This window comes from Durio zibethinus, chromosome 8, assembly GCF_047325235.1.
Source record: "Durio zibethinus cultivar Kanyao isolate XHJ-2024 chromosome 8, ASM4732523v1, whole genome shotgun sequence".
NCBI lineage: Eukaryota > Viridiplantae > Streptophyta > Magnoliopsida > Malvales > Malvaceae > Durio > Durio zibethinus.
Genome location: NC_143169.1, coordinates 3,283,204 through 3,309,307, shown reverse-complemented (window position 1 = coordinate 3,309,307; position 26,104 = coordinate 3,283,204). Strand labels below are relative to the sequence as shown.

General features: G+C 29.5%; 3 protein-coding genes and 2 non-coding genes across 8 annotated transcripts; 2 read left to right on the top strand and 3 right to left on the bottom strand.

Annotated features, from left to right (window-relative positions):
- Positions 1-2,700: 2,700 nt before the first annotated feature.
- On the top strand, positions 2,701-3,826 carry LOC111278643 (uncharacterized). Of its 2 annotated transcripts, XM_022865270.2 has the most exons (2): positions 2,703-3,505; positions 3,587-3,826. In XM_022865270.2, exons 1-2 carry the CDS (start codon positions 2,738-2,740, stop codon positions 3,695-3,697), a joined length of 879 nt encoding a protein of 292 aa, XP_022721005.1. In that variant the 5' UTR covers positions 2,703-2,737; the 3' UTR covers positions 3,698-3,826. The 2 variants fall into 2 exon arrangements, with proteins under 2 accessions (XP_022721004.1, XP_022721005.1); XM_022865269.2 differs by having other exon boundaries at positions 2,701-3,826.
- An 807-nt stretch (positions 3,827-4,633) lies between these two features.
- LOC149517320 (small nucleolar RNA snoR114) lies at positions 4,634-4,718 on the bottom strand. The gene has a single exon (XR_016344429.1). It is a non-coding gene; the product is annotated as a small nucleolar RNA snoR114 (small nucleolar RNA).
- Positions 4,719-4,724: 6 nt separating this feature from the next.
- On the bottom strand, positions 4,725-4,795 carry TRNAG-GCC (transfer RNA glycine (anticodon GCC)). The gene has a single exon. It is a non-coding gene; the product is annotated as a tRNA-Gly (tRNA).
- Positions 4,796-13,799: 9,004 nt separating this feature from the next.
- LOC111278809 (Phox (PX) domain-containing protein) lies at positions 13,800-21,324 on the top strand. Of its 3 annotated transcripts, none has more exons than XM_022865465.2 (10): positions 13,800-14,175; positions 14,901-15,011; positions 15,892-15,990; positions 16,228-16,314; positions 16,753-16,861; positions 17,004-17,776; positions 19,278-19,442; positions 19,533-19,775; positions 19,867-20,085; positions 20,957-21,324. In XM_022865465.2, exons 1-10 carry the CDS (start codon positions 13,906-13,908, stop codon positions 21,209-21,211), a joined length of 2,331 nt encoding a protein of 776 aa, XP_022721200.2. In that variant the 5' UTR covers positions 13,800-13,905; the 3' UTR covers positions 21,212-21,324. The 3 variants fall into 3 exon arrangements, with proteins under 3 accessions (XP_022721200.2, XP_022721202.2, XP_022721201.2); XM_022865467.2 differs by lacking the exon at positions 20,957-21,324 and adding an exon at positions 20,404-20,934; XM_022865466.2 differs by lacking the exon at positions 16,228-16,314.
- LOC111278810 (signal recognition particle subunit SRP54 2-like) lies at positions 21,180-25,874 on the bottom strand. The gene is made up of 9 exons (XM_022865468.2): positions 25,432-25,874; positions 24,890-24,989; positions 24,565-24,718; positions 23,856-24,006; positions 23,616-23,764; positions 23,383-23,483; positions 23,116-23,273; positions 21,917-22,031; positions 21,180-21,804 (listed from the first exon to the last, which is right to left on the bottom strand). Exons 1-9 carry the CDS (start codon positions 25,660-25,662, stop codon positions 21,476-21,478), a joined length of 1,488 nt encoding a protein of 495 aa, XP_022721203.1. The 5' UTR covers positions 25,663-25,874; the 3' UTR covers positions 21,180-21,475.
- Between the last annotated feature and the right edge of the window lie 230 nt (positions 25,875-26,104).

The following is a 26,104-nucleotide window of genomic DNA, read 5'->3' as shown; positions in this document are numbered from 1 at the left end:
GAAAATTTCGGCCAACCTTGAAGTTTCTGGCGACCTGCCCAGTTTTCAGCGAAGAATCCCAGAAACCGGTGATCTTTCGGTGAACCTCCGACGAAATTTCCAGATTCCGGTGACATTTTCCAAAATCCGATGAAAATTCTACCGGTGTTCTTCAGCTTTTAGAGAGAAGGGAGAGAAAAAAAGAAGAAGAGAGAGAGAGAGAGGGGAGGAGCGTTCTACCAAAAAACAGAAGGAAGTGCCTTTTATACCCTCTCAAAATGACATCGTTTTGGCCTTAAGTAACCCAGAGGATCCGGGCGTTTTGTCGAGATCCGACTCGACCCGAGCGTCGAGCCGCTTCCTGACCCGCGCGTGCCTTCCCTCATCCGAGCCAAGCCGAGCCGAGCCGAGCCCCCAAGCCGCTTCTCCGAGCCGTTTTTTCTTCCTTGAGCCGAGTCGCGATCTGAGCCGCTCCAGGTTTTTTTTTTTTTGAATTTTTTTTCATTTATTTGTTTATTTGTTTTTTTATTTATTTATTAGATTAGGTTTATTTAATATTCTTTTTATCTTTATTTTATTTTCATTTTTGTTTTACTTTTCTTTATTTTTTATTTTTATTTATTTTTTTTATTATTCTATTTTCTTTAAATAAAAATCAAAATTTTCAAAAAAAAAAAATTTTAGGGAAAAGTTGAAAGTATCAATTTTTCTTGAAAATCAAAATTTTCAAAAAAATATTTTTAGGGAAAAGTTGAAAAGTTGAAAGTATCAATTTTCCTTAAAAATAAATTTCCAAAAAAATATTTTTGGGGAAAAGTTGAAAGTATCAATTTTTCCTGCACAAGAACAAACATCATTTTCTTCCCTTTTATTTTGATTTTTTCTTTAAATAATCCGACGACGGAACCTCTGCAAGTGAAACAGTAGTTTTTTCTTGCATGCTCTTGAGGTGAGGGAATTTTCTCAATTTTCTGCTAAAAGTATTAGAGTCAATTGAGAATAATTTCCAACAATTAACTACTTGGTAAAATTTTAAGGCTTTTTGGATAACACAAATTTAAGCTGGTATCATCTTTTGATGGGCGTTGTAAGGGTGATATAACCTTTCTCACACGTAACCGAACTCCCGAACTCTGTTTTGGTTAGTAGACCTGAACCTATTCTTTTAGGGACCCTTAAGCTTAGGTGTTCCCTGAAAGGACAGATTCCTTAGGTGGCCAATCGCACCTAGATAAAAAAAGATTGGTGGCGACTCCCTAAAAGTCAATGTCTAGCGATAGATCCCCGGATCTAGACGTTATGACAATATTGAAAAATCTTTATGTCTACTGCATTTAATTATTTTAATTTAATTTCATGTAAATTTTACTTATTTAGAAATTTTTTTGACTAAATTAAGTATATATTTTTTTCTTTTTCAACGTCAATTTATTTGCTTTGTTTCATATGTTTTGACATTTACAGATTTGCGTGTGGTCAGTGAATTTTGTCAATGCCAAGTATTTTAAATATCTACATTTAATTTGTAGCTACCATATGTTATTAAAGCTTCATTTGTTATATATTTAATCACTTTTTTTTATCTATTAATCTCCTATAAATTGACATAATTTTTATTATGTCTTTGTAATTCTTTTTCTTCTCTTGTTGTGCATCTTATGGAATAGGATATTTGTATATTTGATTTGCTAATTGAAGTCTAAAATATACAAATTCATCTTTTCCTAAGTTGTATTGTTCAATTGATAACTTAATTTTCTAATGATAAAGATGTGAAAAATATATATTTTCGAGCCTTTAAGGTATGAATGGTATTATGACTACGAGTTTGTAGATTTCGTTCATCAATAAAAAATTAATGTAATAACATTTGAAAATTTTCCTCCAATAGGATCTTTAGTCTAGGAAACTAGGTCAATACACAAAAAATTTATGATTAAAATCTTCATTACATATCAGAAAAAAAAAAAAAAAAACATTATCAATACTATCTTAAGAATGGTGTAATAATTTCGATGAATGTAATTATTTAACTTTTTTTTTTTTGCCTTTTTATGTCCCATTTTCTTTCTAGATTTTTTTAGTAAGTTATTTTGACCTTTTTTTTTTCTCCATTCATATGTGATATTGTTTATTGGTCCCATGATTTTCCTGTTAGTGTTTTATAATAATGGTATTATGGTATTATACATAATCTTATTTGCTAAATTAAAAACATATAATTATTAAATTATCATATAATATTTATGTTTTATAGGAAAAAAATCCTAGATTTTATAGTTGTTGTTTTTCTTTTACAAATCAAAATAAAAGTAAAACAAATAGGGTGGAAACCTTATTTTTCTCATAATATCTTATATGATAAGTAATTTCATTCTACTATAGGGATTAAACTTTAATTTTTTGTTATTATATATGCAAATATAGTAATTAATATACAAGAGAAAAAAATGTTATTGATATATTCCATGTTATTTAACAAGTTTTTTTAAACTTTGTATTTCCTTTGAACTGTGTTTGAAATCTTTCTGCAATCTTTACGCTTTGAGGGTTTAGCTAATTATAATTATGAGATTTAAGCTGATATGATAATCATCATAAAAGCAACCATTTATCACTCTATTTCAATAATATGAAAGGTATTTATATCTGCTTGAAGGCGCAGCACCAAGTACTAACTGATTTTTTCCCCTTTGCTCTCACCCATGGTAATGCCTTGGATTACACCTGGAGTAGCCAGAAAAGAGGAAGGCTGATAATGAAGTTTAAGGCATTTCTATCTGAACATGGTGTGAATCTCTTAGAAAGGCGGTTTCTACCAGCCCTAGACAAAATGGGCAAGATATGTCATTTATTTCTTACCAGAGACCATGCAATCTTCCTCCACAACCTTTTGAATGGCGATGGGGTTCAGTGCATTGCTCAGTTTCGCAAGGAAGCTCTCTTTGATGACTATCGGATCTCAAGTCAGAATGAGGACCGCATTGCCTTCACAATTGATGTATCCCTTCTGCTTCGTGCTGTTCGGAGTAGTGTAAGTATATGTACTGAATTTGGCAATGGGCCTTCTGCCAACCGTCTCCAAATTAAATTGGTTAAGAAGTTGCCTCCCAATTGTACTCAGCCAATGCCTTTTCTTACCTTTGAAACCAAGGGTTATAAATCTGCAGTCATTCAGGATGTACCAATATCAAAACCTTTATCTAGGGCTGAAGTGCTTGAGCTGCAAACTGCACTTGATGTGGCACAAGAACTACCTCCGACTCTGGTTCAAGTTCCAGATTTGAATCAATTGCAGAACTTTGTGGAACGGATGAAGCATGTTGGTGATTTGCTAAATGTCTCTATAAGCAAGTATGGAGATCTACATGTGCAAATCTCAACAACTTTGATCACACTTGGTGCTGAATTTCGTAAATTGTTGGTTATTGGAGAACAAGCTGAAGCTCCAACAGAGGAAAGAAATCTGAGCGCTCAGACTCGGTCGGAAAGGGCAATCTCGAGGGGAGACGCTCAGAGTGTTCAAGTGAGTATAAGACACTTTTCTAGGAGCCTTCAGTGTCACCTGGCAAAGCCTGACTGTACTTTTTATGGGATTGCTCCGCAGGGTGCTTGTTTGACGGTGATATTTCAGTTCTTCATTCCTGGTACACGTCAAACTGATAAATCAATCAGTCTACATTGCAGGCTTCCTGTACTTGATCCAGGGTCAAGTTGAATTCAATCAGTTTGCCATCAATAGCTACTTTTCAGCCAGAACTAGTAATTTTCAAGTAGCTTGTGGCCTGGCAATCCATGTAACCATTACATTCCAGAAGACTTCCTCAAAGTCCGAACTTTGAAGCGTATGTTACTTATGAAAGCAATTTAAGAATAGGTAGAATATTATTAAGTACAAAAATGATTTTATCGTTAGTAATGTATGTTGAATACAAGATTAGAAATAGTCCATTTCTTAATGAACTCTTCTGGTCTTCCTTCTCAATGAAACAACAGATATGTGAATGTGAAGATAAACTCTAAGTCTACCGCATAGTAAGAGTTTAGGTCTCCCTTAAATAGAACAGTGATACAGTAAAAGAATAACTACTGTAGAGCTTGCAGCTCTCGTTCTGGTCCTGTCGTACTAGTCATGTAGGAGTTACATTAGTTAAAGGGAAATTTTGATACTAGGCTTTTGGAAACTGAACTTAGTAATTTTAGATATGATATAATGATGTGACATAAAAACAATACGAAAATATATATATATATATAAATTAGACCAAAACTAAAAAGTATGTTTAGTGTTGGCTTGTCAGTATAATTGAGATATAATAATTTTTATATTTTATATATGTTTCATACATGACATATATACACAAATTATCAATTTATTTGAAACAATCAGTCCTGGAAAAACCTTTGATCATTGTGTTCCGAAGGAAGATGGTTTTTGGTTCAGCAATTTTATTGAACATTTTAAGTGCATGGTCCATGCAACAAAAGGATATAATTTTGTTTTGGGAAATGAGTCGTTTTGATAAGCCTGCTTTTATGGTTGAGCAGTGGATTTGTTTGACAAAAATGGGCTGCTCAAATTGGCAAAGGAGTTGCACTGGGTTTGCTTTGCATTTCAATTTTCAACTTCGAAAAAGAAAATTGAAAAGTAAGGAAGCTCAGTAGCGCTGTTGACGTCTGTAGATCGGACGACTGTGAAGGACCCTTCCATCACGAGAGCGCAACTATCATCACAGCTCCAGGAATGCACCAGCCGGGAATCGAACCCGGGTCTGTACCGTGGCAGGGTACTATTCTACCACTAGACCACTGGTGCTTGTTGGAAAATCGAAAAAACCATATCTTCTTCTAGCCATAACCAAGAAAAATATTATCAAATATACCCAAAATTGAATCATGTCAGTGTTTTGCTCATGCATGCATAACCCCAGTTTAAAGAACAAAAATAATTATTTATTCTTTTATTCAGAAAATTTTGAATAAAAAATATATACACTTATCGTTCGGTTTTTAAATGAAAAATATACTTTTATATATAAATTATAGTTTTATATATGTGCTAGCTAAGTTAAAATTTCTACAAGCTTATTGAAAATTCTGAGAAAAAATTATCTCTGTTACTTAAAAAATAATGAAGAGTTTTACTCCGAAAAATACATTTTAAACTAAATTTATAGTTGAAAATTTAATGATTTTAAATTAAATGATGATAAATAGAAAATTAATTAAAAAATAATTTGAATAAATATTGATTTTTAAAATTTAATTAAAAATGTAATACTCATCATTAAACAAAATAGTGAAAATTAGTGGAAAAAAACCTTTTTACTTAAACTTTAGCATCTGGATATATGTATATTATATATATATATATATATATTATTTTTATATATACTGTAGAGACTAGACTAGCCTCATAAATTCATGATAACATGATCAGAATCTGAAAATAAACTCATTATTTTACCATCCATGGAGATGGAACCTTGTCAATCCGATACATCCCACCCTTCAGCTTTACTACATCTCTTTTGCATGATAATAATAATAATGACCATTCAGATCAAGACGTTCAAGTTTCTTGTAGCAAAGGCAGAATAACAAGCTTGGCAATGGCAGGACAACTGAAAAAAGTTTCAAGACAGCTGTGCCCAGGCTGCCAAATTAATCAACCAATTTAGCAAGTTACGTACATCAATTGATCTGCTGTATGATGAAAGATATCATCAAAAGGAAGGAGCTCAAAAAAAAAGAAAAAAGAAAAACCATAATAGAAAATTATGTGAATCTATGGAATTGATTCATTGAATCCAAGAATGATGTCTAACTCCATGCGTAGGATGAAAATTAGAGAGAGAATAGAGGATTTATAATGACATAAGACATTAATACGAGGAGAAAACTTATATAAGGTATTTTAGATAAAGTTTATGAAATTTTTCTTTAAAAATGATTTAATAAAAAATATAAATCGATAGATTGATAGAGATTAATGTGAATATCAATAATATATAAAAAAAATTATTAAAATATTATTTATAATTCAAATTTGATAGATATTTATTTAACAGTAAAAATTTTATTAATATTTTTATTAAAAATATCTATCTAAAAATATATATATAAATTTTTTAAAATTTTTTTAAAATTTACATACATAATTTATATAATAAAATCTTTTAATTTATCAATTTTAATTTTTAATTTTAATTTTTATATAATCATTTTTAATTAAGAACTTCATGAACTTCATTTAAAGAAGTTCGTTTAAGTCTTTCCCCCCAATACACCTAAAGACTTCGGGACTACTATATTCTGTAAAAGATGAAAACGAAATCTGTACCTAGAATTCCATCTTCACAATTGCATCGGAACTCAATGATGATTCATACTGGAGCCAATTCTTTGCATAAATCAGAGCTTCAAGTGTCATTGGACGTAATGAACTGTAGTAATTATCCATCTTTTTTTCCCTTTGTGTGAAAATAAGAATCATGAGCAACAGTAGAAAATGGTATTGACAAAATGTCGGAAGCCATCCTCGAGAGAACAGGGTACTTTTTCTTGTTTAGTTTCCACATGCACAAAATATCTCATAATGAGTGGAAGGCTGAACGAGTGGAATATCATCTTCTATATGCTCATCAACCGGCTCACTATCATATTCTTGGATTGGACGTCTTATCTAAGAGGCAATCGAATGTTTCTGATTTGGATCAGGATTTGCTACGATGAGTCCATCACCTCTGTCAACTCCATTACCTCTTGTTCAAATACTTTCACCTTTCATTCGAGTCATATCTGTTGTAACATAGTACAAAATGTAATAATTCAGCAAACCCACATTAGCATAAACAGCATTCATTTTAATTTTTAGATTATGAAAATGGACTTTTGCAAGTTCTAAATGGCTTACAGATATTCAAATCCATAAATCATTTAAAGCTTATGAAAATTTATTTTTGTCGAAATTTATTTTCGTAAGCTTTAAAAGACATACAAAAATGGATTTCCGTAATACATGATATCACAAAAATAAAAATCACAAACCAAGATTGTAAATCCTAAAAAATAAATTAAATAAATCAACAACAATAATTAAATCTTATCTTCAATAGATCAAATAGTAAAAAAACTTGTGATTTAGGGGTTTGTTTGTTGGTTTTGGATTGAATTTAGGTAGAGTGTAGTGGAAAATTTGAGAGAATTAACAAAAGAGAAAAAATGATGAGTGTAAATGATATGAATGAAGGTGTGAAATGTTGGAACAAGGATGCAATGAGTGAAAATGTTAATCATGTATTTTAAATTATAGATGTAATTATTAACAAGGTGTGAAAAGTATTTTTATGGGTTTGAAATTTCTCAATCAGCTTTTTCCATATCCAGTTTGTCTTGATACAATTAGATGAGACTTCTTCTATAAATATATAAAAATCAAATCTTCTATTAAAAAAATAATAATTTAATGTGAATAATTTACATTTTTTACATGTGAATAATCTAAAAAATTAGCATATGTTAATAATTAATTATGCTTTCAAATTTAAAATTTAGAATTTAACTTTTTCCATTATTGTAACACATTTAATGGTTCTTATTAATACATAAGGAAAAAATCTTATTTATTTTTAAATAATTAATTGACTAAAATAAATTAAAAACTAAATCAAGAATAATAGTATTTTAAATTAAGAGTAATTTATATTTAGATAATTAAAATAGTCAAGTATAATGTGATTTTAACGTGCTTAAGATAAATGAAAAAAGAGGCTTTGAAATTAGTGTATCTTATATAAATATATAAAAACAAGAAAAAGATTTACATGAAGTTTCATAAGTGAAGTTCTGAAATTTTTTTATAAAAATGAGTAAATAAAAACTAAAATCAAAGATCAAAATCAAAAGATCAAAAGATCTCATCATATATATCGAGTGTGCAAAATTTGAAAAAATTTTAATAAAATTTGATATATTTATTAAATAGATATTTTAGTAAAAATATGATAGAATTTTTATAATTGAATAAGTATCAATTAAATTTGAATTATAATTAATTTTTTTAATAATTTTTTTTACATATTATTAATTTTCACATCGAATTTTATCAATCTATTGGTGCATGTGTTCATAATTAATTATGCATTTAAAATTTAAAATTTAAAATTTATTGATAAAATAAATTTAACTTCGAATATCTTATTTTAATTATTATAACACATTCAATGGTTCTTATTAATAAATAAGGAACGAATCTTATTTATTTTTAAATGATTAATTGACTAAAATAAATTAAAAACTAAATCAAGAGTAATCTTATATCTTATATAAATATATAAAAGCCAAAGCCTTTGGCAAAAATGAAATTTTTTTTAATGTAGATAGTCTATATTATTGACAAGTGAATAATATTGAAAAATCTTTATGTCTACTGCATTTAATTATTTTAATTTAATTAAATATAAATTTTATTTATTTAGAAATTTTTTTTGACTAAATTAAGTATATATTTTTTTCTTTTTCAACGTTAGTTTATTTGCTTTGTTTCATATGTTTTGACATTTACAGATTTGTGTGTGGTCAATGAATTTTGTCAATGCCAAGTATTTTAAATATCTACATTTAATTTGTAGCTACCATATGTTATTAAAGCTTCATTTGTTATATATTTAATCACTTTTTTTATCTATTAATCTCCTATAAATTGACATAATTTTTATTATGTCTTTGTAATTCTTTTTCTTCTCTTGTTGTGCATCTTATGGAATAGGATATTTGTATATTTGATTTACTAATTGAAGTTTAAAATATACAAATTCATCTTTCCTAAGTTGTATTGTTCAATTGATGACTTAATTTTCTAATGATAAAGATGTGAAAAATATATATTTTGGAGCCTTTAAGGTATGAATGGTATTATGTCTACAAGTTTGTAGATTTCGTTCATCAATAAAAAATTAATGTAAAAACATTTGAAAATTTTCCTCCAACCATATCTTTTGTCTAAGAAACTAGGTCAATACACAAAAAATTTATGATTAGAATCTTCATTACATATCAGAAAAAAAAAAATTATCAATACTATCTTAAGAATGGTGTAATAATTTCGATGAATGTAATTATTTAACTCTTTTTTTTTGCCTTTTTGTGTCTCATTTTCTTTCTAGATTTTTTTAGTAAGTTATTTTGACCTTCTTTTTTTATCCATTCGTATGTGATATTGTTTATTGATCCTATGATTTTCTTATTAGTGTTTTATAATAATGGTATTATGGTATTAACATAATCTTATTTGCTAAATTAAAAACGTATAATTATTAAATTATAATATAATAATTATTTTTTATAGAAAAAATATCCTAGATTTTATAGTTGTTGTTTTTCTTTTACAAATCAAAATAAAAGTAAAACAAATAGGGTGGAAACCTTATTTTTCTCATAATATCTTATATGATAAGTAATTTCATTCTACTATAGGGATTAAACTTTAATTTTTTGTTATTATATATGCAAATATAGTAATTAATATACAAGAGAAAAAACTGTTATTGATATATTCCATGTTATTTAACAAGTTTTTTAAAATGTAAGGATTAAGGTATCTCTTATCACCATATACGATTTGGTATTTGCATTTAATAGGCAACCAATCTTTAGCAAATTGGCATTATATACAAATTTTTTATAATTTCATAGTAGAATGTTGTTGTGCCAAATGACTTGCTTTTACATTTTACATTATTAATTTTCTTCTATATTAAGATAGAGAATTAAATTGATTTTAATTGAAATTTTTATTATAGTTGCCAATTTTGCTATGTGATTATTTGCTAAACCATCAACATCCAAAATTTAAACTCAAGTCTCACAGAGCACATATATAATGAATTATGATTATAGATTTTTATTCCTTTTGAACTTGATTTACTTTATTAATAGGTTATCATGAATAACAATAAATCGAAATTATTTGAAAAAATACGTATAATCATTTACTAGAATCAATTTTTTCTTTTAATTTTTTTCCTAGAAAAGTCAAAAGAAAACATTATATTTACATTTTCTATAAATCAAATTTGCTAAAATATTATTGAAAGATATTATTGGAATTGCACCAAAATATATCTACATTACTCTTATAATCATAACATATAAATTTATTGTTTTCTTAAATAAAATTAACTTGTGTTTAACTAGAATAAATATAAATAATGTAAAATTGATGAAGAACTTTGAGTTAAAGCAAAATTCAGCTTTCTTTTTCTTTAACAACAATATTATTCAAATATTACATTCATATTAGAAAATTATTAAATTAAATTAAACAAATAAATCAATCAATATTTATATTAGGACATAACTAAACCAATCCAATATAAATTTTAATCAAACTCATTTATGAAAAGATTTGAACCTTGGATCTCAAGGTTTCAAGATCTCTTTTCCTTACCACTAATTAAGAAAAGGTCTCATTGACAAAAGTTTTGTTTTTTTTAAATAAGTAAAATTGAATATATATATATATATATATATACATATGTAAATTTTATATTATTTTATTAAAAATATTTATTTGTGTGTATGATTATATATATAAATAATCTGTGCATTGCTTGGGCTATGAAGCTAGTTGTATTTTAAATTGAGAATAATTTATACTTAGACAATTAAAATAGTCAAGTATAATGTGAATTCAATATGCTTGAGAGAAATGAAAAAAGATATCTTGAAATTAGTGTAATAATAATAATAATAATAAAATTAATTTCATTTGACATACTAAAATTAATTTTAATGGATTTGATTATCTATTGATAATTTTAAAATCAAAATATTAAATATATATACATATGTAAAACTTAAAAGGTGGAGCTAATAGGTTATATTTTTTTTAAAAATTGGAAAGTATATATTTTAATAAATATAATTCAAGAGTTGAATATTTATAATTGAAAAAAAGACATAAAATTATTTTATTTATGAATAATGGCAATCAAAATTTTAATACCTTTCATATGAATTTAATAAGAGTAATTTAAGGTAATTAATAAAAAAATAGTTAATTTAGTTTTTTTAATTAGTTTTTAAATTAAAAATGTATCAAATAAAATAAAATTTATTTATTAGAGGAAATATGACATTTTTTAAGACTTTCCACATGTCAATAATATAGACCATTCACATTGGATAATTTTCTTTTTTTATTAAATATTTTATCTTTTATATAAGATATAAGATAATAAAATGAATTTAAATTTAAATTATTATTAAAAAACCAAATTTAAAATTTTTTATGTTGTCTTTCCAATATTACAATACTACATTAAATGGAAGACCTTTTAACATGTGAGAAAATAATTTGAATTACTTCCAATTAATTAATCCATACAAAAAATATTTTAAAAACTTATTACCTGTTAATTATTTGATATTCCAACAAAAGTTTATAATATTTGGAAACTATATAATCATGAAAATAATTAATATATTTTTATAAAACTAATTTATTAATTTTATTACTTTATTAAAATAAATTTCACTTATCGTTAAATTAGTATCACCTAACCTTAATTTTATTTTTATATTATGCAACCTTTTATATCTATAATTTAGCATAAATATAATCTCAAAATAACTAGCAACTACGAAGACTATTGGTAAAATGTTGAACTCTTAATTTCAATGATTAATATTCGAATTCTAATAATCTCAAATACTAAAAAAAATAATATAAAAATATTCTATTAAAATACATGTATATAAAAATAGGAAAATATAGTTAATGAACAAATATAAGCTTTCTAATAAAATTTTTTAAATTGATTATTTAATTATTATTTGACATAAATAAATATGCCAATTGCAATCAAATTATTAAGTTTTTAATATATAAAAATAAAATTTAAACTTAACTTTAACATATATTTCTCACATTATAAATTTTTTAATGCATTTTGTTTGATAAATTCATAAAAAAATAAAATAACTTATTTTAAAATAAATGGTTGTCCAATCAAGAAACAATATTTTTACATTTGAAAATGAGAAATTAAGAAAGTGAGTTTGGATTTTAATTTTATAAAATAAAAATAATTAATAGATTTTTATAAAAAAATTAATTTTATTACTTTATTTAAATAAATTTCACCTATCCTTAAATTAGTATCACCTAACCTTAATTTTATTTTTATATTAGTCTTTTTATATTTATAATTTAGCATTAAATATAATCTAAAAATAACTAGCAAGACTATTAGTAAAATGTTGAACTTTTAGTTTCAGTGATTAGGTTTTGAATTTTGATAATCTCAAATACTAAAATATATATATATATATATGTATATATAAATATCTACTAAAATACATATACATAGAAATAGGAAAATATAGTTAATGAACAAATATGAGCTTTGTAATAAAATTTTTTAAATTGATCATTTAAATTATTATTTGACATAAATAAATATGCCAATTTCAATCAATTTATTAGGTTTTTAATATATAAAAATAAAATTTAAAATTATTTTTAACATATATTTCTAATATTATAAAAATTGTAATGTCTTTTGTTTGATAAATTCAAAAAAAATTAAAATAACTTATTTTAAAATAAATGATTGTCCAATCAAGAAACAATATTTTTACATTTGAAAATGAGAATTTAAGAAAGTAAGTTTGGATTTTATTTTTATAAAATAAAAATAATTAATATATTTTTATAAAAATAATTTATTAATTTTATTACTTTATTTAAATAAATTTCACCTATCCTTAAATTAGTATCACCTAACCTTAATTTTATTTTTATATTATACAGCTTTTTATGTTTATAATTTAGCATTAAATATAATCTAAAAATAATTAGCAACTGCGTAGACTATTTGTAAAATATTAAACTCTTAATTTCAATAATTAGGATTCGAATTATGATAATCTTAAATATTAAAAAAATAATATAAAAATATCTGCTAAAATACATGTACATAAAAATAGGAAAATATAGTTAATGAACAAATATGAGCTTTCTAATAAAAATTTTTAAATTGACTATTTAATTGTTATTTGATAAAAATATTTCAATTGCAATCAAATTGTTATGTTTTTAATATATAAAAATAAAAATTTTAACATATATTTTTCAGATTATAAATTTTTTAATATCTTTTGTTTGATAAATTTTAAAAAAATTAAAATAACTTATATTAAAATAAATGGTTGTCTAATAAAAAAATAGTATTTTTACATTTGAAATTGTGAATTTAAGAAAGTGATTTTGGATTTTATTTGTTATAAAAATTGTAAATATAAAATGTAAGCAATATACACAAATTAATAACATTTTATTATTAATTTAATTTGAAAGATATAAAAAAATTCAACGTCATAAATACATATAAATACTTCAAATTACCTACTAAATAGATTCAACAAATCTTTAAATTTAAAAATAATCATAAAATAATTTTTATATTTATAAGCGTATTTTGTCATATATTTTACATTAAATTTAAATTTTAAATATCTTCTTTTAAATTTAAATTATTAAACACATATATAAATTGTTGAAAAAAATAAAAATAAAATATTTTCTCTAATTTTAAATACAATTATATAATTTTTTTTATATTTTGATTTAAAATTAAAATAACTTCCACATATAAATTTAGAATAAAAAAAACAATATTTTTAAAGACTTAATTAATTAAAATAATTTTATGAAAAATAAAAATCCGTGCATCACACACGTAAAAAACTAGTCAGACTTGAAAATTGAAGAGGCTTTAATAAATAAAATGAAATTCCCAGGATCCAAAATTTCCATCTGTCCCAAGCCCAGAAACGTAGAAGAAAAGAAAAAAAGGGAGAACAAAAGCAGAGGAATCCCAATTCCATTTAGAAACCGAAAATCCTAAACCCAAAAAAAAGATGAATCTTTACGCGCACGATCTGTCTTTATTTGATTTCGCCAACTTCTCTGATAATCCAATAATCGATCAGGAGTCATCATTCGATTTCTTAATCTCACCTCAAAATGATTCTAATGGCCGTGATTATGGTGATGGTGATGGTGATGGTGATGATGATAGAAATAAAAGAGCTTCGGTGGCCAATTGTAGGAGCCCACCAAGGCACCGCCACGACGGGACCTCGCCGTTGCCTTTGGGGATGGACTGGTCTACACCTCCTCGGAAATGGGTATTTCCTCTTCCCTCTATTTCACGTCTCATTTCACGTGAATTTTGATGTTTTCAATGTAAAGTTTTTTTCTTTTTCTTTTATTACTCTTCCCCTTTTGTTTTAGAGGTTTAATTTTGAATTAAATTGAGCTAAATTAAATATTTCTTTCAAATGGAGGAGAGTTTTAGATGTAAAAGTTCAAGTTTGAATCATTACAAGAGGTTACTTTTGATGGGCGTCGCTATCTTTTTCTTTTTGGTTTGATGAATTGCTTGTGTTCCTTAAATTGAACTAACAAGAGAACTGACAACAAGTCGAGCTGCTTGCTATAGGAATGTCTATTTTTTTTTATGCTTCGATTCATGAATATGGAAGATTGATGCGCAAGAGCTAATCTTTCTCTTTGTTTTTCTGATTGTCATTTAAGCTTTTCTTTGACAATTGATTGTTATGTTCCCGAGAACAAAGTGAACCATACTAACATGGGTGAATGATTAAGAAAATGATGTTCTGTCTGTTTAATATGTGCTTCCTCATAAAATTGCATATTACCCGCACAAAATGTTTTCCACTTCATTCTACGGATAGCATTGATTAGGTGTGCAACCAGCCATTTGGTTGCATTGTAGCATGTCATTAACATGTGATCGGTTGATGAAATGTTCTATTTTTTTGTAGCATTCCTTTTTGGAAATTTGATTCATGTTCACTGATAACATTTTTTAATTTGAGTTTCAATGCAGGATGGGCAGGACACAGTATGGCCTCATGACCCTCATACAGGGTGGAGTTACTGTGTTACAATTCCTTCTTTTATTCTTCTACCAGCATCCGGAGGTTCAGACTCTGTTGTGGTACTACTTTTTCTCTTGGGAGTATTTAGTTCTTTCAAATTAGATAATAGTTGTCATTTTTTATGTGATAATTGTTCTTTCTGTGTAACCATATTGATATATATAAATATAAATATGAATATAAATATAAATATATATATGTTAATATTCATGGTAGACTGCAAACATGTTTGTTTATACATGAATTGGGATGGAAGGGAATGCACAATATGACTGGTGTGTCATAATTTTTTAATCACTTGTTTCTCTTGGAACGCTTGTCTTTATTTTTGTTACCCAAAGATTACTTCTTTAAAAGTATTCTGAGGTGACAATTTTTGGGGGTTTTGTTATTTGTGGGAATAATTAGCTAGGAAATAACAAGAGAGGCATACTTAAGATGATAATGAAGCAATCTAGAGAGGATTTTAGTGGGATTGAGGTGAGATTCATGAATTATGTGTGTAGGAATGTTATGGTATTCGGAGGCATTAGTTGGTGCTCACTGGGTCACTAGCCAATAGGAATCCAATTAGTAATGGAGCCACTTTAGGAGTTGGGACTTGGTACAAGTCCCCTCCCCCAACCAACCAAAAAGAAACCAGAAAAAGAAAAGGAAATAAAATATGTTAGAGAATTCTCTTGGTATATTAGGTATTATGTATATGGTTTAATTCTTAGTCATCTGCATTACTTACATGATGTTATTATTTATTAGTTTTTTTGGATGTTATTTTTTTATCTAATAATGAAAAAAAAAATGATAAGAAGTAAGTATTCCATATAGGGATTTTTTCCCCTACCATTTTGGTGTCTTTTCTCCTTATTTGATGTGGTTGTTAAGTTCCAGTTAAGGAATAGTTGCATCAATTATTTCGTTTTTAACATCCATTGAGGACAGTTTTACAGGGTTCAAGTTGGCATTCAATCACCAGAAGGCGTCACTACCACCCGGGGAATATTACGAAGATTTAGTGATTTCTTAAAGCTACTAACTGAAGTAAGTTATGGTGCTTCAGTTTTATCATCTGAGAAAGTGTGTTTATCTTCTTTGTATCTCTTATGCTCTATTGGCCCTTATATTCTCATATTCCTTGAACATTCACAGATGTGTTTGTCTTTTTTATTTTTGGGGTAAAATATTTGTCTATTTTATGTGCTGGAAAAACATGCCATTTTCTGTCTCATATGCTTAAAATGGTTTAGTGCACTCTCATTTTCTTCATCTGTTTGGCAGCTTAAGAAGACATTTCCCAAGAAAAATCTGCCCCCAGCTCCTCCAAAGAGGATTTTGAGGGTGAAAAACAGAACACTGTTGGAGGAGGTAAGCTAAAATATGTTTGCTTATTTTCCATGGCAACAATATGAATCTTTATAAATAATAGGTTCCCATGTGTTTCCCTGAACAGGCACAGTAAAAGAAATTAATTATGTTAGACAACCTAAAAAATTTGAACATTTATCTCGTGTTCTGTGCATACATGGGTCAGGCCATAACAATCTGGGCTAAAAGCAACTATTGGTCGTGTTGAACTGGATGAATGATGAATAATGTGTTATGTCCAATCTTTAATAACCCTTTTCTCATTATCTATTGGCAATCTGAAAACTGATCATGCAGTTGTGTTACTTTGTTGACATTACGTGGTGTGCATTCTCCTTTTGGTAATGCTTGAAATGAGCTTCATTTATTTCCATATATTTTTAGGAATAATACAACATTTTTAATAATAATATTCTCAAAATGGTTAGTTTATTGCAGAGAAGGTGTTCTTTGGAGGATTGGATGGAAAAACTTTTATCAGATATTGATATTTCCAGAAGCGCCTCAGTGGCTACATTTCTTGAGCTAGAAGCTGCTGTGAGGTCTTGTAGGTTTTTCCTTGATGCCTCTTGTAAATGGATGAATATTTTTTTACACCTTGAACTGCAGCCTGTCTTTATATTTAGTATTAGACTATAAATCCATATTAAGTTTTGCTCGATGATCAAAATGTGTTTGTCTTTTTACAGCCTTTGACAATATAAATCAATCAGTTGCTGTTTCTTCTGTTAGTGGTGTGGTTACTTCATTTCTGTCCAAGACCAACTCAGATGTTTCCCCTATAATTTCTAGTTCAATGGCATCTGATCATGATAATGCTTCTTCTGATGACATATCTGAGCTTGGAACACCAAGGCGAGAAAAAGATAATTCTGCTGATCCTTCCATGGAACCTTCAACTTCTGAACCAAATTTGGTTGAACCCTTAGAAAAAAGTATGATCTATGGCATATTTAACAAGAGCTTTATTCCAGAAAACCTAGAAAAGTTTTCCAAGCGAAAAATACGTTCTGTAAGAGAAACCAACATTGCAGGAGATAAACTTACAAAAAATACTACTGATAGTAGATTTCTTCATGGAGATGGAGCAGAGCATTTGCCTGAACTAGAGTATTGCAAAATGGATGGCCATGTTCGTAGATTGTCAACAGAAAGCATTGGAAGTGACTTAAGTTCTGTGAGAGCTAGTGAAATATCAAACTCAGTGATAGCTAGTTTGTTTGGTGATGGGTTACTTGACCTGCCTGAAAATGCTGAAGCTCCTGAAACCTTGGATTCTCTTAGCTCAGGTTTACTATTCCATAGAAATTTGCTTGTCCTTTTCCTATCAGATGAGCGCCATAAATTAAAAAGGGTTCTTAATACGCTGCAGAGGAGACTAGCTACTGCAGAAACAGACATGGAAGATCTTATAGCTAGGTTGAATCAAGAAGTTGCTGTTAGGCAATTCCTGGCAACTAAGGTATTTTCAACTATAGTTAGAATGTAGAAGCCCTTTGAATGCAATTCTATTTCTGTGATTGGTTTTTTAAGGAAATGTGTATTACTCATTCATTTTTCTATGCTTTTTGGTATATTTGCTTTTGCTTTGGATTTTCAACTTTATCCCAACTTATTTCATTTTCTGATCTGCCAATGTCCATTATAGTAATTTAATTGTATTGTTTGGTTTGTAGATCTTGCATTGGCTGACAATCTTTAAATCTTTAATTTTGTTCCTTTCAAATGCCTAAAAGCTGACCTATGAAGACTAGGCATCTTATATTGCTTCTTATTGTTTTGAACTTGGATTTTCTTTGTTTAAATATGTGGCAGTCCGATCCTTAACTTTTCAATTTGCTGAAACAAACTTTCTTTAGGAGTATGATGTTAGTCCACGAAATATATGAAAGAAAGAGATGGTAGCTTTTATGATCTGTGATCTTGACATTGTTTGGTGAGTACTTGGTGAGGCTTATCTTTTATGTTTTTGATCTTTGGAAAGTGGACATTGTGCTCAAACTTCCTATCTAGTATTTGTTTGATATTTGATAAATTTCTTGTGAGAGAACATGTGGTGTGGAAATGCTAAAAGTGTAGGGTCTCATTACATTACCTTTTGCAGAACATCCCATGTTCTACTAGTCAATTCCTTCTAGCCCAAAAAGACTTAATTATTTGCATATTTAATTTTTCGCAAGGAAGGGCATGTGAAGAACATTCATTTGTGATTCCAAAACATAATATAATGGATATTTTGGCTTTGTCCAAAGAATAAGTCCTTAATTGGAAGAGGCAACTAATTCAGTGAACATTTGCTTCTGGGGTACTTGAATTAGGCTTTGGCGGTGTTATTACCATGGAGTTAACCTGAACAAATAAAACATTGCTTGTCTGAAATGTAGGCCATTTCTGGCGTATAAAATAATTTCACAAGATAAACTGTAGAAGACTAATTGTTGAAGCTCAGTATGGGTAATCATTACACTAAAATTGGGTTTTGAAGGCCAGAAAACTAACTGCTTTGAGTAAGTAGACTGGGATTATATTAATAGTTGGAGAGGATTAGAAGATTTTAAATTGGATTCCTTATAAACCGAATATTAGGCTAAAATTGATTTGTCAGATTTATGGACTTGGGAAGGCAGTTTAATAGTTCACACACTTTTAAGAATTAGAAATGGTTACTTGGAAAACCTTTCTTTACAGCTTCAATATCATTAGGAACTTGGATGCTGTGGTTTATGTTTATATGATAATGGCATTAATTGAGTGGAAACTGAACTGTGCTCAACTCAACTTGATAAGCCTTAATCTCAAACCATTTAGGTTTGTACATGTATGTTTTCTCTCCATTCTGCTTGGATAGGGGTTATATGTTTTGTACGTAGGAAAAAGGGCTGTCTTAAGATACGTAATGAAGCATAATTATATTTTGATTAGCATCATCTATGTGACTGACTTGATAGGATTTTCTCTTTCAGGTCAAGGATTTGGAAGTGGAACTTGAAACCACTAGAGAGAATTGTGATGAAAACATGCAGCAAGCAGTTTTGCTTGAAAGAGAAAGATTTACTCAAATGCAGTGGGATGTGGAGGAACTTCGAAAGCAGTGTTTGGAGATGGAATTGAAGTTAAAGACTGAACAGGTTTCTTTTTGTGTTCTTAACATTTCCTTATTTTAACAGTTTTATTCAATTAATGATAAGCTTTAACTAGTAACTGCTAAAATATTCCAGGATGAAAAGGCATTTGTTGAGTCAGCAAATTTGTTAATCATGAAGGAAAACAAAATGTTGCTGGAAGAGTTAGATGTTGCTAGAGAAAAACTTGCGGACTTGCACAAACATCATGACGAGTTAGAGGTGAAATCAAAAGCAGATGTAAAGCTCCTTGTTAAGGAGGTGAAATCTCTTCGAACTTCTCAATCCGAATTGAAGCAAGAGCTTAGCCGTGTGATGAAAGAAAAACTAGAATTGGAGGTAATCAATGGTTTCTTCCTTCTCGAAACTATAGGTTTGATTTTTTTAACAGACAAATTTCTCATTCTGTTATTCAATGTGCAATTTTCAGAGGGTTCTGCAGAAGGAAAAGCAAAAGATGGAGCATGCCAATGCTGCAAATACGAAACTGCTTCATGAATGTAATCTTCTTCGTGATCGGCTTCGAGAATGTAGTGTTAATTTCCTTAGTGAGGAGGAAGACAAATTGATTGTTGATACTTCATCCCCATCTGATGCTCTTGATCTCTTGACAACTTCTGATAACCGAATCAGTCTACTTCTTGCTGAGGTACCCTTTGCACCCACATTCAATTTTATGAACTCTTTGTATTAACATACTCTTGAAACCCATTCTCTCTGAAAGTTTTGGCATTTGCAGCGACTATTTATTAAAGTTTTTGAAAATTGCCCCTTATTATGATAGTTACAAAATTGCTTTCTAACTGGCATGAGTGTATGTGTATGTGAATGCGCACTTCATTATATCTGTATGTATACTGTATTAAAGTAGTGATGTATATGTTGTACACGAGATGCATTGTTTGAAGCAATTAAACCAGTAGCTATCCCTTTTTATGGTTCTGAATTCTTGCTTTATAAAATACAGCCACAGTTGCCAACAGCTGTTTGGTCTGTTGGTATGGTGCCGGACTTTTAGTTCTAGTGACCAGAGATCAAATTTTGGCAACCTCAAGTATCAAGCCACAGTTAAATAGAAGAAAAGAATTTCTTGGTTACAGGTGTAGAATTAGGACTTAAAGGAGCCATTTAACTTTCAAGATACAAAAAAGTTTGGCTTGTTTTGAATTGGATCTGCTCAGAAGGTGGTGGAATGATTTTTCATAAAAAAAGGGGGTGGGGATGGGGATTGGGATTGCACTCTTAGTACCGTAACTATGGGGATGTGTCAATTTCAGTGTTTTCTATCAAATAGTAATGCTTTTTGTTTTCTTTTTGTGGTGCAATCACTATCTTCTTCTTTCATAAACTGTCTAGTGTGATCGTCTCACCAGCTAAGTTTGTACAGTTTATTTGTACTTCTTTGAATCCCTTCATGAATTGGTTTGCATGTTGACGTGTATATTCTTCTCTATAGCCGCATCCTCGAATTCTTTGAAATCAAACAGTATTTTAGTGCTGACTTACTTACGCATGGATAGGCACAACTCCTTGCGCAAGATGTAGAAAATTGTTTGGCTAGATTGGATGAGAGCCACGACATGAAAGGCAGTGATAAAAGAACCGACGATGAGTTAAGGAAGATTGTAACAGATATTTTTGTCGATAACGCAAGATTAAGGAAGCAGGTGAACTCAGTAATACGTTATGCTCTCAACACATATGTTAAGTCTGATGAAGATGATGAAGAAGAAGAGACCCATCTCAGAAAGACTGTTCTGAGCAAATTCTTGTAAATATGACGAATGTGAATTCATATTTGTTTCTGAATACAGCACATTTGCCTTGCAGCTCTTTTTTTAAAAATCTAAATACATACAATAAGAGAAAAAAAACTTTTGATTCTAAATTGTTGAAATAAAATTAGAAATGAAAAAAAAAAAATTCAAAATCAAAGTGCATTAACCTGCAAGAAATAAAAATCTCTGAAAAATACAGTTCGCTAAAGGACTTGTCGGGGGATACAAATGCTTTCGGTCTTCACTAGTCAGAGTATAAAATTACTTGTCCCCACCTCCAAACATACCCATCATGTCTTTGGCAGAACCCATTTGCTTCATCAAGTTCTGCAAGCCTCCCATACCCCCAATCTGCTTTAGCATCTGTGGAGGGAGGACCTTGCTCATGTGCTGTGCATTCATGTTGCGCGACAAGGCACTCATGTCACCCTTCTTTGGAATTTTAAGCCCCTTCATCTTGCTCCATATCTTGGCAAGCCGCTTGTACTCCTCCATCATTTCCATTACCTCTCGAATATGACGACCGGATCCCCGTGCTATACGCATCATCCTTGACTCATTCATCAGCTTTGGATTTGAACTATCTAACTCTGCAGCACATTTACAATCAACACAATAAAAAAGGTAGTGATCCTATTAAAATGCTATACTTTCAGCAAATACTTGTCTCGAGATTATAAATAAAGCAGAGCATTTACTTGCCTTCATTCGTCATTGAGTCCATCACGGTCATGTAGCGCTTGATCTTTGCCTGGCTTTCTTTTTCACGACCTTTTGGCATTAATTCAGCACTAAATCCTGGGAGCATTGAGAAAACCTGCAGAAAGCAACCAAAATCATTGTTAGCCTAAAGTTGTAGTCTCCTACCATGCAAATCAATTACTCAACTGCATTAACAAAAAGGAAAAGAGAGAGGAAAAATGAGTGACAAAAATGGAATTTGGAGGATGGCGGGAGGGGGGCATTGGGTGGGGGAGAGAATTACTATCCAAAAGCTTATACATTAAACTATGAGCCCTTAATGTAAATCCTTAAACTAGTAACCAAGCAAGTCAATGCCTGATGATAAGCGTGTATCCTTAATGCATTTTAGGTATTACAATTTTATTTTTGACTTGAAAATTGAAAATACAAAAAACAATATAAATGCAGAAAGTATTTACACAACAGGAAAGCAGAGACTTCACCACAACAAGATTGATATTTTCTCAACACTAGGAAACAGGCTAGGAACAATAAGAACTTGTTTATACGTATTTTTTCAGGGAGACTACTTCTCTCTTTTACCTCAGACCGTACAAGTGCATACCAGATCAATTACGTGGCAGCAGTTTCTTTATGAAGGAACTAACTAAGATCTTGCAACATGAAGGGGATTTCCACCTTCAAATAGTTTTATATGTTAGGAGTGTGCTGGTTTTACATCCAAGCTCATTCTAATTATCATACAAACATCTTATCCCGTATTACCAAAGAGTTAATATCTATTTCTCTTCCACAAAATGATTAGTTTAAACTAGGAAGTCACCTATGGAGCAATAAGACCGTTTATCAAACTTGCCAAAAGATTTACTATAATTTACTAGTTAGTTTGAGTAAAATACTTTACAGAAAATGGAAAAAATTGTGAAAATGTCTGAGATTGAACAAGCATAGAAATTAGAAGTTTTCACAAAGGAAAATTTTTATCAATACATCTAAAATGTAAGACATCTGTAAACCACTGAAACAAGCATTCCCTCATCATCTTTCAAATACATGAACATGCCATAAGTTGCATGCAACATGGCAAAATCAGTAACAGGCACACCCATTAAAGCAAAAAACCCTACTTCAACTTTACTAAAAGTAAAATGCAGCAGAATACTGATGAACAATCAGAGAGAGTAGTTAACAATAACCTGCCCAATTGGACCCATTTTTAGTATGTTCTGAAATTGCTCATACATAATCCTTAAGGTAAAGTTCCCTTCTGAAAGCTTTTGGAGAAGCTCAGGTTGTTGATCCATAGGAACAACTTCCTGAATTTTGTCCATGAATCCAGACCAGTCACCCATGCCTATTCAGAAAGATAAGCACCATGATAATGTTTCCAACAATCATCACCATTTTGGAAATCATAATTTCTATGGTTAGAAGAATAGATAACAGGAAAAGGAGATGCATACCTAAAAGGCGGCTTACAAATGGTTTAACATCAAACACTTCGAACTCATCCATGTGCTCTCCAGTCCCTATAAATATGACAGGACTCTTAGTTGCAGCAACCCTGATAGAAAACACAGAAGGATAAGTAAAAAAAAACACACATATCATAAGAACTCAACCTAATGATAAAGCAAATGCAAAGACTAGCTTAGCAGGTACACCAAATAAAGGCAACAACAATCACAACACTTACGCACTGAGAGCGCCACCACCTTTTGCATGACCATCCATTTTGGTAACAATTACGGCACCTACTGCAACACTTTGTTTAAATGCTTGAGCTTGATCAAAGGCTGCTTGACCTATACTACTATCCATAACAAAAATAACAAGATCTGGTTTCTGGAACATATAAAAGAAGCAAAAATAATTAGTGGGATGATTAGAAGAAATTATCCTGAAACAAAATGTGCATATAAAATCAGGAAAATACCGTTGCTTCAGAGACTTGACGCATTTCCTCAAACAGTGCAGCCTCCTGTTTATGGCGTCCACTGGTATCAACAATTATAAGATCACAATTTTCCTTCTTAAATCTCTCCACACCTTCCACGGCAATTTTCACGGGATCTGACTCCATATAGCTGTAGATAAAGCAGAAGACATTATTTGAAATAATTAAGGGAAAATTGAAGTGATGGTTAAACTACTAAGATATTCTCTGGAGTTAAAATCCACAGCAAGAATCACAACTACGAAATCAATAGTATATATTCTCAAAAATTAAATGAATATCAGTCATTTCAATCTAACAAGGTGGAATGCATAAAGGGCATTTCATGCATAAAGGGCATTTCATGCATGTCAGGCACATGTATTCGCATACAGAATGAGAATACATAGAAATGTGCACAGACATATGTTACTCATTCAAGATACAGAGAAGCAAACTTGCTAAATACATATCATGTGAGTATTTTCATGCACCCCTCCTATGCCCTTTCTGCAATAAAAAAGTTATAATAATTAGCTACATGCTTCATGTCATTGATGAAAAAAACCTAGAGTCAATATTATTCTCTTTTTCACATCCCATTCTAAGAATTACAAGTGCTTCAAACAAAGAACTACCATTATGTGAACAAACCGTCAATCCAGATTCCATATTTCCATATGCAGCCACAACAATGAATAAAAAATACCTTCCATAAAATGGAATCTTAGCTTTGGTGGCGTTCTGCTTCAACTGATCAAAAGCACCAGCTCTAAATGTATCAGCACAGACTAGAGCTGGTTTCCAACCTTTTTTCTGATGATAATATGCATATTTTGTACAAGTTGTTGTTTTTCCAGACCCTGAAAGATTTCACAAACAAATATCAACAGAAATTCAGGTCTTCTATTCAATGTTAACCAAGCAAAACATTTGAAACATAGCAACGAATTTCAGAACAATGGGCAAAGGCAGTTCTCAGTACCAATTATACCAAAACTCAATCTACATGAACATGTAAAAGCATAACTTACCTTGTAAACCGACGAACATCACAACACTTGTTTTCCCTTTCTTTGGAGTGAATGACGGCTTACCCGGATCCAACATCTTACAAAGCTCATTAAAAATTGCCTACAATTAAAAACAAACACTTTTTTAAAAACGAAATATTATTCTAATACAAGTAAAGCATGAATCAAACTTTTTCCTTTTGTAAAATGGTAGATTAAAGTTTTCCAATTACATAAAAATTTTCACATCAAAGAAACCAGCAGAAAGCCATTAAATCAAATGTTATCAAATTTTTGGATTAAAAATGGACGAAAAAAACTCAGAACTTTAACAAATCTAATTAATTTTAGCATCGAATTAAGATAAATAACAAGATCACGAAATTATAAATAAGGAAATTCTCTAAGTTTATCAAATAATTCTTTTTTTTTTACTTACAATTTCATTAAATAATTCAAAATACTACGACTAAAAACCCTCAATCATAGTTGAACTTCACATAAGTTCTCAATTCGAAGAAAAAAATAAAAAAAAGCATAATTTATTTTTCGAACTGAAATACCTGTTGAATGATTTTGCGCTTGTTATGACCGGCGGCTAGATCATCGAGATTAACTATCTTCTTAATATTAGTTTGCATATCACGAACGAGCTTGAATTGAACATCGGATTGAAGAAGAGCTCTCGTGATTTCGTTAAGGCATTCGTTTAAAACCTTCTCGTCGATTATCGTCGCATTGCTCATCTGCTGTATCGCCCGGGAGATGCTCCCTCCTAATTGTGCTAGAACCATTTTCGCTTTATTTTACTTGAGAAAATCAAAGATAAAATTTTTCCTTGGTGAGAATTTTAGGGTTTTTTTTATTTTTGAGAAATCTAATTTGACGGACAAATGGGGAAGAGAGAAATTCAAGTCCGGAGAAAAACGGTAACCGGCAATGATTGATTCGGGCCAGAATTTGGGTTGCGTTTTCAGTTTGGTTTAGACGACCCATCCCATGTTTTGCTTTTAAAAGAGGACTCCATGGCCTGTTTAGTTAGGAAAACTTTTTTTAAAGTGTTTTAGGCATTCTTTAAGAATTGTTTATTAATATAGTAATATACTTTCATTATATATATAAATATATATGATTTAAAATCTTTGATAAAAAAAATTCTATATGAAATATTATAGACATCCTATTTTGTTGGAGATTTTTCGTCAATTGAAGCTTGATTCAAACTTAATTATAGAG

Bases quoted from the DNA above. Each gene is read 5' to 3' on its own strand.
- LOC111278643 (XM_022865269.2), top strand. From the start codon at position 2,738: ATGAAGTTTAAGGCATTTCTATCTGAACATGGTGTGAATCTCTTAGAA.
- LOC111278809 (XM_022865465.2), top strand. From the start codon at position 13,906: ATGAATCTTTACGCGCACGATCTGTCTTTATTTGATTTCGCCAACTTC. The intron at 17,777-19,277 runs GTATTTTCAACT...TTTCTCTTTCAG, and splicing joins GGCAATTCCTGGCAACTAAG to GTCAAGGATTTGGAAGTGGA. The intron at 19,776-19,866 runs GTAATCAATGGT...TGCAATTTTCAG, and splicing joins AAGAAAAACTAGAATTGGAG to AGGGTTCTGCAGAAGGAAAA.
- LOC111278810 (XM_022865468.2), bottom strand. From the start codon at position 25,662: ATGGTTCTAGCACAATTAGGAGGGAGCATCTCCCGGGCGATACAGCAG. The intron at 24,007-24,564 runs GTATTTTTTATT...CTTTATCTACAG, and splicing joins AAGATTCCATTTTATGGAAG to CTATATGGAGTCAGATCCCG. The intron at 23,274-23,382 runs GTATGCATCTCC...CTTTCTGAATAG, and splicing joins ATTTGTAAGCCGCCTTTTAG to GCATGGGTGACTGGTCTGGA.